General features: G+C 50.6%; 1 protein-coding gene across 3 annotated transcripts in view; it reads right to left on the minus strand.

The window, feature by feature from the left end:
* PRAG1 (PEAK1 related, kinase-activating pseudokinase 1) overlaps positions 1 to 15759 on the minus strand; it is a 51859-nt gene extending 36100 nt beyond the window's left edge. The window contains exons 1-3 of one of the 3 annotated variants that reach the window (XM_053900923.1): positions 15527 to 15759; positions 10214 to 10698; positions 6160 to 7715 (exon numbers count right to left, since the gene is read on the minus strand). In XM_053900923.1, the coding sequence (XP_053756898.1) occupies positions 6160 to 7715; positions 10214 to 10543 (1886 nt within the window). In that variant the 5' untranslated portion in view covers positions 10544 to 10698; positions 15527 to 15759. Of the gene's footprint in view, positions 1 to 6159; positions 8016 to 10213; positions 10699 to 15526 lie in introns of those variants that run through there. The other 2 variants (XM_019466788.2, XM_053900924.1) reach the window with 2 other exon arrangements.
* Between the last annotated feature and the right edge of the window lie 315 nt (positions 15760 to 16074).

The following is a 16074-nucleotide window of genomic DNA, read 5'->3' on the forward strand; positions in this document are numbered from 1 at the left end:
GGATACTGGAGAGTAAGATGAGTAAAAAGGGAAGGAGTTTTCAAAGCACTCTAGAATCTGGAAGTTCCCCTTCTGCCCCCTGCCCCCATGGAGAACAGCTGTGTCTGTGAGTCAGCCTGTTCGAGAAGCACAGAGAATAAGCCATCCAAGGCATTAGACAACAGCTACACAAAGCAGGCAGCTTTACAAAGTTGTATGGAAACAGCAGGAGCACCTTAACAGCCAGCATCTTTAGGGATGTGTCCCAAAGTCAATATAAAGCAAGAATGAGCAATTCTAGTACAGAGGATGAAGCCTGATCTTAAACTCTGAAAGTTATCAGCTGCAGAAAGGGCCACTGAGTATTCTTTGCAGTTGGTTTACCAACCCTGATAAAAGGAAGTCCTTTCGTGAGCAGACCAACGATCTCAAAATAACAACAAATTACTCGCACCACAAATCGTGATCATTTCTCACCAACTGGTGAGTTCTACACCCAAAAAGTAGGCAGGCAAATTTACAAAAAAGTCCCTCTGATCACTTGATGGACAAAGGGGGCTCGATCATGTGCCCCACACTTGTGTTTTCCAACCCACCTCAGAAAGCATAAAAAATATATTCCCAAGAGAAGTGAAGCCACACTTAGAATTTCTTGAGACTCACTGCTGGGGAAAAAAGTCCTTAGGTGATTACTACCTGAAAGGAACATTTTTGTGGAAAGAGGAGAGGGCTGGTTCCACACACCTGCTCAGCTTAAAAAAAAAAAAAAAAAAAAAAAAGGGCAGCAGAGTATGAGTCCAGTTGCAAAACTGAAATGTATAATCATTAGAGGGAAATTAATCCATGAAAGGATGCATTGTGCCTATATGGTGTTTGCCCACCTTGAAGCATTAATAATTATTAACTTCAGCTTCTTTTACTCAAGATTACAATGTTCTACTGAGCAAGGCTAGGCACAGAATTCTAGTGGGCTGTCCAGTGAAAAATCAGGCTAAGATCTGTAGTTCGCTCTGGCTTTTTTCCCCCAATTCGATAATCCTTTATTGAATACCTACTATGTCCCAGGCACTGTGCTACAAGGTAGCCTATGGGAAAGTCAAAGAAAAATGTATGAAACATGGTGCTTGCACTCCTAGGAGTTTACAATTTCTTGAGGAGATACAAATATGGATCCAATGTAATGCAGTGCAAGACAATACTGTGTTAATTACCAAAACAGAGGCATGAACAGAGTACTGGGGCAATCCAGAAACCTGGGTTTCAGAAAGATACTGATACAAGTGTTTAAAGCTACTTGTTTCTTTCTCAAGCACAGTGCTTTTGGAGAAACTGAAATAAACAGGGCACGGTCTCTGCCTCCAATTTAACCAGTATTTCTTGAGCATCTATTATGTGCCAGGCACCACACAGGATATTGTGTTATTACTGATGGCTAAGCATGCTCATGACCTTCAAGGAGCATCTTCCCCAACTCTGACTTTTCAAAAATAAGTGGTTGTCTGTATACCTGTACTAAGCTTGGTCTTGGATCGAGTCAAAAGACACTTAAAGAAAGGACTATTCTTTCATTCCTCTTGGACGCCAAGCTGAGCTTACCTCTGTGTTACTCAACAGAATGAGAATGTGCTGAGAATCCAGTTGCTAGGATGACCAGTCTCATCAAAGGAAACCAAAGAAGAGGGAGAACCCTTGGTGGTCATGTTACACACTTACTGATTCGATGTATACCAACTCAACCCTTAGGGGCCTTAAAGAGCAGAACCCCAGTGACTGACTTTTAGCACCTTAGAACATAATAGGAAGTAGGCGGTTAGCAGATATCTGATGAATTAAAGACCCACGAATCCCTAGCCTTAGCCATGAATGTATGCTTAAAACTGGAGAAAACCTCCAAAATATTTGATATAGACTACTGCTCAACTCAGTAATTTTTTTAAATTACAGAAGAGAAATCTAGGAATCAATGTTAATGGTCCCTGGTCCCGACAGCGTCATTAGATATCCAGTGATTTTAGGTTCTGTCCACAAACTCACGGGAAGAAGCCGACTATTAATTTGCCCCTGGTCGGGAGCAGAATCTAACCTTAACCTTGCATTGTGGATGTGTTTTGTTCTGTTTGCCAAAATTGGTGAGTATATGTGCAGGCAGTTTCTCTCCCTGAAGTATCCCCAGTATTCATTCTTTCCTGGTCCACATTGACCTCCAGCCGACTTATCTCAGCTTTGTCAAAAAGGCTAAACACAGAGAAGATTCTCAAGGCACATACAGTGTTTTCTAATACAAACTGTGATTTTCAAAATGCCACACAGAAAAGCCATCAGGACTATGGGATTTCCTAGTAAATAGTTGCCATCCCACCGTAATCCACTATAGCAGAAAGTATTGCAGGAATAAAGCATCTGGAGCTTTACGCAGATTGTAGATGGAGTCTGGAGATAAATACCAATCCCGGCCCTGGTACTCATATACTGAGAGTCCATGTTACCAAGAGACCACACAATGAAGTCATTTTGCTCCCTCTGGTTAGCCAAGTGGCCACTTCTGTGGACAGAAAAGTGCTCCATCCATGACCCCGTCATCACCTGTCTGCTGAGAAGAATGTGGGAGGGAGAGGGGGGAGTCAAGCGTGAACAAAGTCCCGAGGACAGACTCCGTCTCTGCTCTCCGGAACCCACCCCGCCCCCCCAGAGGAGGGGGAGAATGCAGTCAAGTAGCGGGTTAAAATTACAATCAGCATGAGTGATAACTTCAAAAGTAAACTTCTCTCACTTTTTCGGAGAAATGTTTTACTTTCAATTAGTCTCACCTAGGGCCAGACCTTTGGACACTAAAACCATATAAACCTTGTCTGAGTTCTTATTTCCTTGCTGGGCTCCAACTCCTCCTCTCAGTTCAGGCCTCTCATCCTAATTTGGGGTTTCTCCGTGAAATTCCCGTCTGCCCTAATCAGATGATCCTCCCTCAACTGACCTTGTCACTCAAAAGCCATATGTCATTTAAAACCAGGTTTGCAACTGCGAAGAAATAAAAGGCAGAAATAAATTTGATTCTTCTGCATCTTAATTATTTCCCCCAGGCACTGCTATTCTCATTAAACTGCCTTAAGTCTTGAACATGACATTTAAACTAAGAAGTTTAATGAGAATAGCTGTAATGTCATGTAGGACAAAGGTTCTCAATGCCCATGTCCTATGGTGGGAGCCCTTTAGAGGTGTTGAAGTGCACCTAGTTTTCCTCCCAGTAGTTGAGGTACAGTCTGGGTCCATGGGTACCTGCTGTTGCCAAGGCAACCACCTGCACATCTGGGCTCACCTACTTAGACTGACAGACCTCACTGACTCTCTGGAATGATTTAGTGCCCCAGTTTAGGGCAGAGTTCAAAGGTGAAGATTGACAGATACTTAGGGTTAGGAGACAAACCTGTGGGAAATAAGTCCTACATGACATTACAGCAAGAGTTTTCTCCAGAACCCTAATGGGAGTTTACGGAGGACAATATCTCAGACAGACAGATAAGCTACGGCCAAACATCCAAAATAAGACCACAGGAAAGTCAGGTCATTCTCAACATCTTCCCCCCCCCCACCCCCCCAAGCCACAATTTTGTAAAATAGGACCACAGGCAAACCAGAAAATGATTGTGTTCTTCCAGAATAGTCCAAGAAAGCAGAAGGAACTAAGTAAACGTAAGTGAAAAGTAACACTGTCCTGCATGAAACAACCCCTTTCTCTAGAGGGTCGAGTGTACTTAATACACCTCATGAGATTCGTTCTCTTTACTTGAAAGTGAGGCTGATTCTTAGAAATAGGACCTATTAGCAAATGGCCCATGGAAAGAAATTAAGTTAACCTTGAAGGTCAAAGACCTTCTAACATCTTCCATCTTGGAAATTGACATCAGCCTAACATAGTTACCACTGTGCTACTGGTATTGGTCCTGCATCAACTGTGGGCTGTATTCTCATTAATGGTCCAATTTGCCATCACCCTGACCTGCTAGATTTGAAGACTGGGGGTTTCTGGCACCCTCCTCAGAAGGATTTGGAAGTACTGAGTTCCAGAATTAAAAATCAGCTTATGGTCCCAAGCCTGTCCTCTTATCTCCTCATGAGGGAGACGTGATGACTCAAGACATGTCAGTAATGATTAAAAAATCTTCCCCAAATGAAAATATATACGAGTTTGTTTTATTTTAAATAGTACCAGATGCTCTTTTTTCTGGGCTCCCTTAAGCCAAATTTATTTCCCAGACTTTTTTTTCCTAAAAGCCCTTAAACTAACAACTTTTTTTGTTTGTTTTTTGTTTTTAAGAGCTGGAACCCAGGACCTCTGAGATTCCCACCTGGTTTGAGCTATGTATAATCCAATGGTTTTATCCTATAAACTGGGCCAAAAACCTCAGATCTCAACCCAGATGCTAATGCAAACCCTGAGTTATGTTGCTATGGTGACTGGATGCCTCCAAGCCCTTAATTCTTACATGAGAAAGGTTTACTTTCTTCTCTGAGGAATGAGGGGGTGTTCAGGTGGGTGCCTGGGATTGGGCCAGAAGTTTCCTATAGGGTGTGGGTGTCCCTGCCACAGTCAAGAGCTCCAGGTGGCTTTTGCCTACATAACTATACCCTCTACTGGATTCTGTTCATCTCATTTGAGTCTTTCAGCAACAGGGTGTTATAAAAGTATTGTTATTACTACCCAATTTTAGGGAGGCTCAGTCATGGCAAGTGGCTTGCTCAAGATCACTCAGCCCATAGATAAGACAGATGCATTATAAACTTGATTTTCTGATCAAGTTCAAAGCCCATGCTTCTCACTAACCAACCCAGGCCGGAGGCAGACAGATGTCTTGTTCACTTCCTACACCTGCTAAAGCGCCCTATGTATTTAGGAGCAGGTACAGCTGTGTAATCTTGGCAGGTGACTTCAGCTCCTTCTATCTCTGTTTTGTCATCTGTAAATTGGGGATGGTAATTCCTATCTCCTAGGGCTGTTCTGAGGATCAAATGAGTTAATATGTCTAATTCCCTTACATCCAGGCCTGGTCCATAGTAAGTACCATATAAACGGGAGCTATTCTTAGCTGCTGGATCCCTTATTCACTCAGGAAGTTAAAACTATAGCCAAAGAGAGTCTGCAATCACCTGAGGATGTCTATACCACTGGCAGGTGGCCAGCGCAATACCAGAACAAAGTAGTGGTCATTGAAAAAGCCCATGTTAGAGAGCATCATAGCCTGAGACGCCTTGATGTTCAAAGTCAAGTATTCACAGCTGCATCTCTCTGTGGTCAGTTTCCCTGCTTCTGACATCAACCCGGAGGCACGTAAGCTGAAACAGAATCACTGGAAATGACACTGCTAGAGAAAGTCTGTTTGGAAAAGCTGTCATTTTTTAAAAAACAGCAGGCTTCTCCTTTCCCTGATAGGAATCAGTTTTGCTCGAAGAAGGACATTTTTTTTTTCTTCCAGAATTTAAATTCCATGCACAACTCAATATCTTTAAAAAGGCATTTATTTACCTTAGGCCTTTGAAAGGTACTTTAAACTGGCAGGAGATAGCAGCAAAGCGGTGGACAAAGCTGTGAGTTTCAGCACGCTAAAATGAAACTACTTTTTTCCCCCCATAAAAGCCCACATCTAAAGGTTACCAACCGCGCGCAGAGCCTCCTACTATTTGGCTCTTGGCCCCAAGGCCTGTTTCTGGAGCACACATTTGGCATTGCCCATGGGCCTCCCCATCTCTTTGCCTCTCCAAATTCTGCAGCATAGCCTCCTTTGGCATTCTTCTGCATGTTTAAATAAACGGAGAATCTCAGGGTTTTCCCTAGAAAAGTCTGCTAAAGACACTCCAGAGAGATGGGGAGGAAAAGAGTACCAGCTTATAAAACTACAAGCATCAGAAAAGAGGGACAGCTTAGCGGTGCTTCTTGCAAAGATTTATTTCAAATAGCCAGTCCCAGGCAGGGTACAGCCTGTAGGTCTTTTTGCTGAGCACAAACATCAACTTAGAAATTTACATAAAGGCACAAGGCCTTTGGGCAGATACTTGGTGCCCAGAGTGCCAGACCCAGAGCTTGGGCCTGAGGGCTTTTGGTAGGGGGGCAACAGCACAGGTTTCTAGAAGAGCCCTCCCCCAGTCCTCTGGAACAAGCCCGACTTACACACAGACAATCATACTCACCTCGATTTTGGAGGCGGTGGAGGAGGTGAGAACACTTCAATCCCACTTCTGTCCTTGGGGAACTCAAAGGCAAAAGAGGCCGATTTGCTCATCCCGGTCCCGACTTTGCTGCTCTGCCCAGAGGAGCCATCTGTGGGGCGGAGACGGTGCCAGGCAGAGGAGTTTGAGGGGTCTGTGGCACCGTTTTCCATCTCTCGTCCCCAGCTTTGACTCAACAACTCCTGCTCCACCTCCTCCTCTTCCTCTATCCGGCACTGACGACTCCAGGCCCCAGTCTGGTACCGGGGCCGCCGCTGGTCCAAGGCTGAGGCAGTGGCGGCAGGTGGGTGGCACCAGACAGAGTCATTGGTGGCGACGCCATTGGCCCGGCAGGAGGACGCAGAGTCAGTGGTGCCCCCGGATAAAGCCTGGGGTCCAAGACCACCCCCAGCGCTCCCCTCGCTGAGGTCAGAGAGTGGGGAGGCAGATGGCGACACTGGGGACCCACCGGGGCTACTCTTGGACAGCTTGGGGGGAATGGCAGGCTTCCCCTTGGGTGTGTTCTCACTCGCGTCAGAGCGGTGGCTTTCTCTGGAGCTCAGCCCCTGGCCAGCTGAAGTCTCCTCTTCACCTGCCTCTGAGTCCTGGCTCAGGGGCCCGCGTGGCCACTGCACCCCCACTGCAGAGTCGGGGCTGCTCAGGTAGATCGTCCGGCGGTCCTCTTCTGGATGGGCTGCCATGACCGTGATGGTGGCTGCCACCTGGGGAACCTTATCTGGGCCTTCCCTGTCCCGGCCCCAGCCAGATGGCGCTTTCGGAGCCCAGGCATTAGCTGTCCGTACCTGGCCCTGGCCCCGAGCAGCTGCTGCTGCGTGTTCCGCTGTGGCCTGTGGCTTAGAAGGCGCTGGAACCGCCTTCTTCCTCTTGGTGCTCTCAGCATAGATGGGTTCAGGCTGTACAGCCTCCCTGGGGTGGGCTGGAGGCTGGGGCTCCCCAGTCAGTCCAAGGCACCTGTTCGAGCCAGAGTCCTGCTGCTTCCCTGGCACAGGTTCCTTCATGAGGGAGCAGTAATCACTCTCAAGATGGGGGGCGAAGGGGCTGCTGGCCCTGCTGCTGGGACTCCCACAGGAGAGGCCGTCTGAAGAACCGGCCGCCTCTGAGGGCAGGGACAGCTTCTTGGGACCCAGGCGGGGAGGGTTCTCCGCGGGGCCCTGGCTGCAGCACTCCCTCGGGAAGCTCACAACCCGCTTCTGTTCCTCAGTGGACCCCGCACACACTGCCTGCCCCCAGCACACTGCTGGGCGGTCCCCTCCGCCAGGCCTACACCGAGAACTCGCAGCCTGTGAGGTGGCCGTGGCCGTGGGGCTCCCGGGGCAACAATCCAGGATGGAGCAGTATTCTCCCCCCTCGCTGTCCCCTGAAGGCGAGCACCTTTGATCGCTGTCATCCTCCGAGGCCAGGGACTCCCGCAGCGGCTGTGGAGAGGGGCAGGGCCCGGCGCCCTTGTGACAGCCAGATGTCATCCCGGCAAAGGCAGCCACTTTCTGGCGGAAGCTCTCCTGAGTGGAGGTCAGCTCCTGGTAGGGAAACATGGGTTTATCTTCTCGCCCCCCCTTCTCATTGGGGAAACTCACTGGGTGGAAGGCAGTGCTCCGCTCCCCCCGGGCCTCGAGGCTGTGCAGACCAACCATGGCATATGCAGGGGGGCAGCGAGAGTGGCCATCTGCGGAGACGGAGGGCCCGGCAGGCTTCTGGACGCCACGGAAGCTGCCCAGGTAAACTATCGGCACGTCGTCCTGCTTCGGGAGGGGGAGCTTGCCGGGGGCTCGTCTCCAGATGACCTACACAGCCCCAAGGTTAAAAGACTTACATTAGACCTTGTCAGAGAAAAAAGGAAGAGAGAAAAAGTGAGAGGGAAGTGCCATGACATTGTGAACGGTCTTCTGTGCTGCAGCGAGAAAGCTCTCCAGCACGCCTCCCCCTCTGATCGCCCCACAGCCTCTCCTCCTTGTCACACCCACAAAGCCACTGGCCTTCCCAGACACCCAGCCGTGCTTCCCTCCCCGGGGGCTGTCATTCTTTTGGCTTAAGTCTGTGAGGTAGGGGAAGGAAAAACCCTGAAAAGGAATATTCTGCCTTCTCCCTCAAAATTGCCTGATGAGGTAAGTTCTCCTAAGAGCTTTGAAAAGAGAGTTTTGAGTTTAATTTTCGCTCCGTGTTTGTTAGTTTTTTGATAACCATGCCACAGTACATTCCCGAAGAAACCGAAGTCTTAAGGCTTTTTAAAATACCTTGGCTGGGCGGTGGGGCAAGAGAGTGAGGGGTGGTTTCTGAGCTGGGTCCCAGCCCCCTCGCTGCTCTCTGGGCTCTGCCAGTGACCTCGGCCCAAGCCTACGTAAGTGGCCGGACTAGTTGAACTAGGAGACAGAGATGTGGACTGCTCGTTCCCATCCCTGAAGTCACGGTCCCCTCGTCCTTCCCTTCTAAAGTCTCCCCCTGCCCTGGGGTGCCTGGGTGGCTCGGTCGGTTAAGGCTCAGGTCATGATCTCACGTTCGTGAGTTCAAGCCCCACATCGGACTCTGTGCTGACAGTGTGGAGCCTGCTTGGGATCCTGTCTCCTTCTCTCTCTGCCCCTCCCTTGCTTGCTTTCTACCTGTTTCTCAAAAAAATAAATAAAAATAGGGGCGCCTGGGTGGCGCAGTCGGTTGAGCGTCCGACTTCAGCCAGGTCACGATCTCGCGGTCCGTGAGTTCGAGCCCCGCGTCGGGCTCTGGGCTGATGGCTCGGAGCCTGGAGCCTGTTTCCGATTCTGTGTCTCCCTCTCTCACTGCCCCTCCCCCGTTCATGCTCTGTCTCTCTCTGTCCCAAAAATAAATAAAAAACGTTGAAAAAAAAATTTTAAAAAAATAAATAAATAAATAAAAATAAACTTAAAAAAAAAAAGTCTCCCCCTGCCCCCAAACTTTTAGAAGCAGCCTCAAAGTAGGGCTTGCATTTGCTTCCTTTCCAAGATGATTCTGAACTGAAAGAGTCCTTGGCTTACGTCTGTGAAGGCTGAAGGTAGTGAACGTAGCCTGGCGAGTGGGTGTGACTGGCTTACGACAAATAGAGCAGGGACATGGAGCTACGTGCAACCACAGGAAGTGCCTCTCTTCAGTTAAGCCACCTCCGATATAAAACTGATCTCTGATTTTACATAGGCTCGCGCACCTTTCCTGATCCACCCACCATGATGGTTTAGGAAAACTAGACTAGACAGAAAGGTCAAACAAGTCCCAAGCAGTTTGAGAATGTCCTAGACTGACTGACAGCATCTTAGACACGTCTAGAGGCAGCAGGCTCTGCACGGCCTCTAAATAACTACACCTTTGTAAGGGTGACCTGTGGGATGAGCAGAACAGTCTAATCTCTAAGGATGTGACCATCTTTAGTTATCCCAGGTCAAAGTTGCTAAAATCCAACGTTCAAAGCTGGAAATTTGAACGCCGGCTGGGAACTGGATATGAAAGAACTACTGCTAATATTTTAAGGGCGATCTTGGTATTGCAGTTCTATTTTTTAAGAAGACTTTATCTTTTAAGACATGTACGGAAATGATGTGATATCTGGGATTTGCTTCAAAATCACAGGGAAGGCAGGGTGGAGGTGGGGGTGAAGAGGAAGCAAGACCAGACCGGGTCATGAGTTGGTCTGTTGACACTCATGGTGAAGGACAGTGGGATGCAGGGCGTTTGTTATACAATTACCGCTACTTGCGTATATATTTTTAATTATCAATTAAAACATTTTTTAACTTAAAAAAAAAAAAAGCTTCATTTTGGTGTGTCCCCAGATAAATAATTAACCCAGTCTGCATTTAAACTTGAGGGACTGGATTGATGGTTCTTGGCCTAAAGGGACAGCTGGAAAGGTGGGCAGCAGCCAGGACGGGGCAGTCATGGGGTGAGCTGACGGGAAGCCATCCTGTCCTGCAGAAGTCTTGCTCCAACAGCCCTCCCTGGCTGCCAGCCAGTCACCAAGCGTTACAACAAGAGTGGCCCCTGTAAAAATACCACACGGGTTCGTCAGCCTCACCTGCGAGACTTCGGCGCTCAGGTTCGCCTCTGTCCACACGTCAGAGGCGTCTGAGCTCATCATGGTGGGCTTCACGGCGATGGTGGGCTTGGAGTAGGGGGAGCTGTTCACAGCGTCATCTTCCTGGCGGCAGGTCTCCGCCCTGGGGGGCAGGCGAGGTGGAGGGGGCAGGCTGCCTGCTCGCGGCTGGGGATGGCCGGGTGCCAGCTGGTGGTCACTCCTCAGGCAGAAGCAGTTCTTGCAGGACCCGGGCTTCCAGATGTGCTCCACAAAGTCACTGCACGCAGACATTTTTGGGCTCGCGGGGCTCAGTCGGACGGTCTGGTGCATCTTGAGCAGACAGTGTGCTGGCTCATCTTGTGCCCAGCTCTCTGGCGTGGTCTTATGGGAGGCAGACGCGGGGCACGGAGCGGCTCCCGGGAATGGCAGGGATCTGCCTGATCAGAGATCCACGCGGCCAGAGGATGGCTGCATTACCCTAGAGTCTAATTATTTGAATGGGGAGTAGGAAGGGGAGGGAAGAGGAAAAAGGGAGAGGAAAAGGTCAAAATTAGCATTCCATTTCTTCTGAGACCCTCACCTATTTGTCCTAAGGCTCGTAGTCACTCTGCGGTGATGCGGCCTTATCGGAAGCTGTAAAAACTAAATGCAACTCTGATACAGGAGTACAGAGCATAGTGGACATTTCAGTCCCCTGAAGTCCCGAGCGCTGAGGTTTGGGGACTGTGGCAGGAAGAAATCACATAGGGTTTTAGATGAGGAACTGCCCTGTCTTCCATGCATTCCCTGCTGCTGGGGTGTCTAGAGCTTGGGACAAGAACTACAAAGTAATTCTGCAAGTAAAAACAGTGGCTTCCGGAGGACAGGCCACAATCTGTAACCAAGGACTGAGCAGGCAGGCAGGCCTGCGCCCGGAGACCAGTGCTCTAATGGTACTTCTGGGCAGGTGGAGACTAAATGCAGGAGAAAGGGGAGAGGTGTGGTGCCGGCCTGCCCCTCGGGGGAACTGTGTCAGGAGGTCTGGCATCTGGGGAATCTGCCCTCCTCTCCTTACTAAATATAAGTTATTCAACCCAGTGCTCAGTGAGGTCAACAGAGCAGGGGCTGCAGGTCAAGGAGGGAAAACAGAAAAAGAAATGCCTGACCACCACAGCCCTGTGGTCTAAGGGTGGCTGATAGAACAGAACAGAGGGAAGAGATTATCACAGTTATTTTTGCCTATGATAGCCCTGGAGGTAAGGCAGTCAGCTTGTTGAGAGAGGTGTCTCTGACAGTCAAACTGAGCACAGAGAGTTTGCCCCTAGCACCTAGCAAATTCGCCCATTCAAGACGAGCTCAGAAGTTTGCAGATATTAACCAATTAACTTGAATAACACCCCGCAGGTAGCTGTTATCCCCATTTACGGATAGAGGGGAGCCTGGCTGGCTCAGCCGGAAGAGCATTCGACTCCTGATCTCAGGGTTGTGAGTTCAAGCCCCACATTGGGTGTAGAGATTACTTAAGTAAATAAGTAAAAAAAACCTCACAGATGGAAAAAACAATGGCAATGGCATAAACTAAGACTCATCCATAGACATAGGGAGTTTGGTGGTTTCAGAAAGCGAGGCCAACTGTGTGGGCAACCCCTCACCTCATCATGTCCTTCATCAGACAGAGTTGCTGGCCATTATCTGTTTGCTGCTCATTGCTCTTCTCTGCTCACTTAAATGACCTGAGCTCCTCATAAGGAGGGTGTTCATGAGAAAATAATCCTCATAAATCGAAGGTGAACAGATTCTCATCCAATAGGGAGTTTTGCCCTAGGGTTTGCTCTCCACTGTCCACCAGTGAGAACTTGCTTTGAGGCTGATACCTTCTAAACTACCAGGACAGGGGTGCCTGAGTGGCTCAGTCAGTTAGGTGTCTGACTTCGGCTCAGGTCATGATCCCGTGGTTTGTGGGTTCAAGCCCTGCGTCGGGCTCTGTGCTGACAGTTCAGAGCCTGGAGCCTGCTTCGGATTCTGTGTCTCCCTCTCTCTCTGCCCCTCCCCTGCTCACCCTCTGTCTCTCTTACTCAAAAATAAATAAACATTAAAAACAACAAAAAAATTCTTTTTAATAAAAAAAGCTTTAGGGGCACCTGGGTGGCTCAGTTGATTAAGCATCCGACTCTTGATTTCGCCTCAGGTCATGATCTCATGCTTTGTGAGTCTGAGCCCTGCGTCAGGCTCTGGGCTGATGGCTCAGAGCCTAGAGCCGGCTTCAGATTCTGTCTCCCTCTCCCTCTGCCTCTTCCCTGCTTGTGCGCTCTCTCGCATGCTCTCTCTCTCTCTCAAAAATAAATAAATAAATAAATAAATAAATAAACAAACAAACAAACAAACTTAAACTACCAACAGGACTAACCAGGTAGACTGAGCCAGGAGCCCACTCCTGAATCCTTTTGGAAAGTGCTCTCTTTCTGTTGTCCCACACGCACTCACAGACAGGGGTGTTTATTCAGCAAGCACTGGCACTAAATTCACCTCCTTTCCCTCCAAAGTTCCCCGCAAAGCCACTGCCTCACTAAGCTAAATGAACACTCTGAAATACACAAGTATTTGTCTTTCAGCAACTGTTGGTGGGTCCTATGCATCCCTCTCTTTAAGATGATTGTGGTTAGGTTCTTCTCCTCCCCTAAATACACCCCAGTAGCAGGTTCATTCCTCACCAAGTTCCCCAGAAGAGGTCACTAAGCTTCAACAAGCAGAGGAGGATAGCAAGGATTTTTCTCCCTCCCATAATTTTGAGCCACCGAGAGCTTTAGGCTCAGCTGCTAAATCTTGCAAGGAGGAAAAAGGGGAGGAAGCACAGTGGTGTTCGGAGAGCAAGTCTCCAGATCCCTGCCCCAAGGTGAGGAGCTGGTCCTTTCTTAGGGAGCCGACAGGCTTCCTGGCCACAGAGAAAAACAGTCTCCCGTTTACTGCAGTCAGAGGCTCCCGAGCCCCGCCCCCCCCCACACCCACACCCTGATGACAGTAGGGAAGAAAGCTTAAAGACCAGTTCTCTGTGGTCCCTTCTGCGTTCCTGCAGCTCCTTATAAGGCTGAGCTAACTGTGGAGGTGGGTGTCCAACCACTTCCTCGGGGCTACCACAGATTCACAAAGAGGCAGTCCGGGGAGGTCACATTTCATTTCCTCCCCAACAGGCAACTGGGAGCACAAACTTGTCATGTCTGCTTGGTGCCAGAGGTCCCCACTCCTTGTCACCGATGGCCCACCACTGCCCTGGGACTTCGGGTAGGCTCTGGATTACTGATGAGTGGGAAGCTTCCCTCAGAACCCTGGCCACAGCCTATGCACCCTCTCTTCGCTCCCAGGCCCAGCTCTGAAATTCTCTGATGTGGGCACAACTCTCACCGACACGACTGCTCAGAGATGCAAAGGTTTTTAGGGGCAGTCTTTGAAGAAGAAAACAGAATGAAGTGCTAGCCTTCCACCATCACTGACTCACTGCATCCTGTTAAAACTGGTTTCTCAGTCACAGCAAACAGAATTTACCATCCTGTCAAGCCAGAAAAGATGCTTTCCCAGTTCTGTCTGGGGAGCTCCATGCCTGGAATTATCCCCTATTTGTTTTCTGTGAAAGATGGTGAAAAACTCAAGTGGCGCTCACAAACCAGGAACGTCGCTTCGCCTCCCAGTGCCAACTCTCCACAGCCTGGGAATGGTACCTTCCTGCCCACGTTCCTTACCTCCGAAGGGAGGCGGCCCCCAGAATTATGCAAATTCCCCCAGTTCAGTGGGAGGTAGCAGGGCAAGATTAGAAAAAGATCCCAGCATTCTTTCTGATCCAAGTCGTGATAAAACATCTTTGCCTCTGCAAACTTCTGCACTAGATTTGTGGCTGCAATTTGCAAGACTGAAGTTGTCAGACACACTCCCATCCCATTTCCAAAAGAATCTGAAGAATGACGGCCAGATCTGTAAAATTAAACCTTTTGGCTCCAAATACCCCTTCACGCTTGCATCAAAGGCTGTTCATGCCTCACCCCGAAGTGACAGAATTCCAAAAAACACTCACCTGATAAATGTATACATACCGTTAAATTAATGCAACACTGGAAAAGAAAAGTAGGTACGGAAAGTGTCTGGTTTTCAATATTCCACTGGCAAGGGTTGCCCAGGCAGAAAGAACAAAGTGACAATCTTAACACACCTCCTTCCCCCACCCCTCAGAGGGTAAGTCGTGATATTCGCCCAACTTTTCATTTTATTTTTTCCGTCTCCAATGCTATGTACGCAATCTCATCTCAGCAGTAGGAATGTGATTTTCATGGGTTAGACCTACCACAGTCGAAACCAGTACGGAGGATGGCCGAATTCCACAGGACAACGCGATGGCAAAGTCACCGCACAATTCCCCAGGGCTTCCTGTCAAATGTCCCTCTCAAAACGGGAAAAGGTTGCTACCACGGATCAGGCCAGTGATCAGTAAGGTCCGTGGAACCTGACTCTGCACTGATGGCATTGCAAAATTCCTGGCCCCGAGACCTTTGGGCTTTCTTATCCAGTTCTGCAAAGCCATGTCCTTGCTGGCTGAGCTTTACCTGAGAAAAATAAACACAGCGGGCCCTGCCTCCATTCCCATTTACAGGACCTGAAAGCGGAGAGGTGGAGAGGTTCTATTTTCTCCTGGTGTGCTTGCGTGTGCGTGTGTGTGTGTGTGTGTGTGTCCGGCTGGGAACACGAGCAGCACACGCAAAGGTTAAGAACGTGCCCACGGTACGCCCTCTTTCAGAAGGCTCGGGAGAGAGGCATCATCTCCTTCCCTCCGGAGACTCGGAGGCTGGCATCTAACCCGGGGCAGCGCCAGCGGCCGCTACCCTGCGGCCCCAAACCATCACCCCCGGGATCCCTGAACGGCCTCTCCCTCTGCTCCTTTGACAATACGGCTGCCGCGGAAATGAAGTGTCCCCACTAGCAACTCGCAAAGCGCTCGGGTCCCCTGCCCCAGACAGAACAGCAAGACCAGCAAGACCAGCACAACAGTCGGTGTCCCCTCCCCGAACTCGAAGGAAAGTTTCCCCGTTTTAAAAAGCGCGATGCTCGAATGAATCGAAAACAGCCCTCCGGCTCCCGTGTGCTCCGGGCTCCGTGCCTGCACCTGGAGCACAAGCCCGGGCGCACGCGGTCCGGACGCTCCACCCTCCCCGAGCGGCCGCCTGTCACCCCGGGGGACGCCGACAGGGGATCGCCCTCTCGGCGACCGCAGCGCTCCCCCGGAGCTCCCCTCTACGGCCACGTTTGCCAGACAAAAAGGGGCCGGATTTGGAGAAAGCGTCGCGGGCTCACCTCGGGGCCGCGCTCCCCCGGTCTCGCCGTCGGTCGCCGAGAAGCCAGCCGCCCGGCCGGGCGCCTCGGAGCATTGTTTGGAGAGTGAGCGCGCGCAGTGCGTGCCCGGCCGCGGGCGGGTGTCCTCTGCCTGGGCCCGGAGGCCGGGTGGCAGCTGCGAGCGCGGCTCCGCCCCCTCCGCCTCCGGTTACGCCGCCCGCCCAGGCTCCCGCCGCACCTCCGCAGTCCCCGCCGCCTCCCCGCGCCCCCACCCCCTACCCGGGCCCGCGCGCCTCCGGCTCCCCGCCGGCGGGCTGAGGCTCTCAGCCCCGAGTCGTCCAAACTCTCCCCGCCCCGCCCCTCCCACCCGCGCCCACCCGCCCGCCCGCTCCCGGCCGCGAGGCCCCGCCCCTGGCCCGGGACTGGGCGCCGTCCGACCCGCGAGCGGGGCCCCGGCTTGCCCCCTCCCCGGAGACCGCGGTGCGCGCCTCTGCCACGGCGACTCTCGGTGCCGGCAGCCTGGCTCTTACTACAATGTCTGTAGAGGTATCATAGGTGTCCGGCATCCC

This window comes from Panthera pardus, unplaced genomic scaffold (assembly GCF_024362965.1).
Source record: "Panthera pardus isolate Hobbes unplaced genomic scaffold, ASM2436296v1 HiC_scaffold_13, whole genome shotgun sequence".
NCBI classification, from domain to species: Eukaryota; Metazoa; Chordata; class Mammalia; order Carnivora; family Felidae; genus Panthera; species Panthera pardus.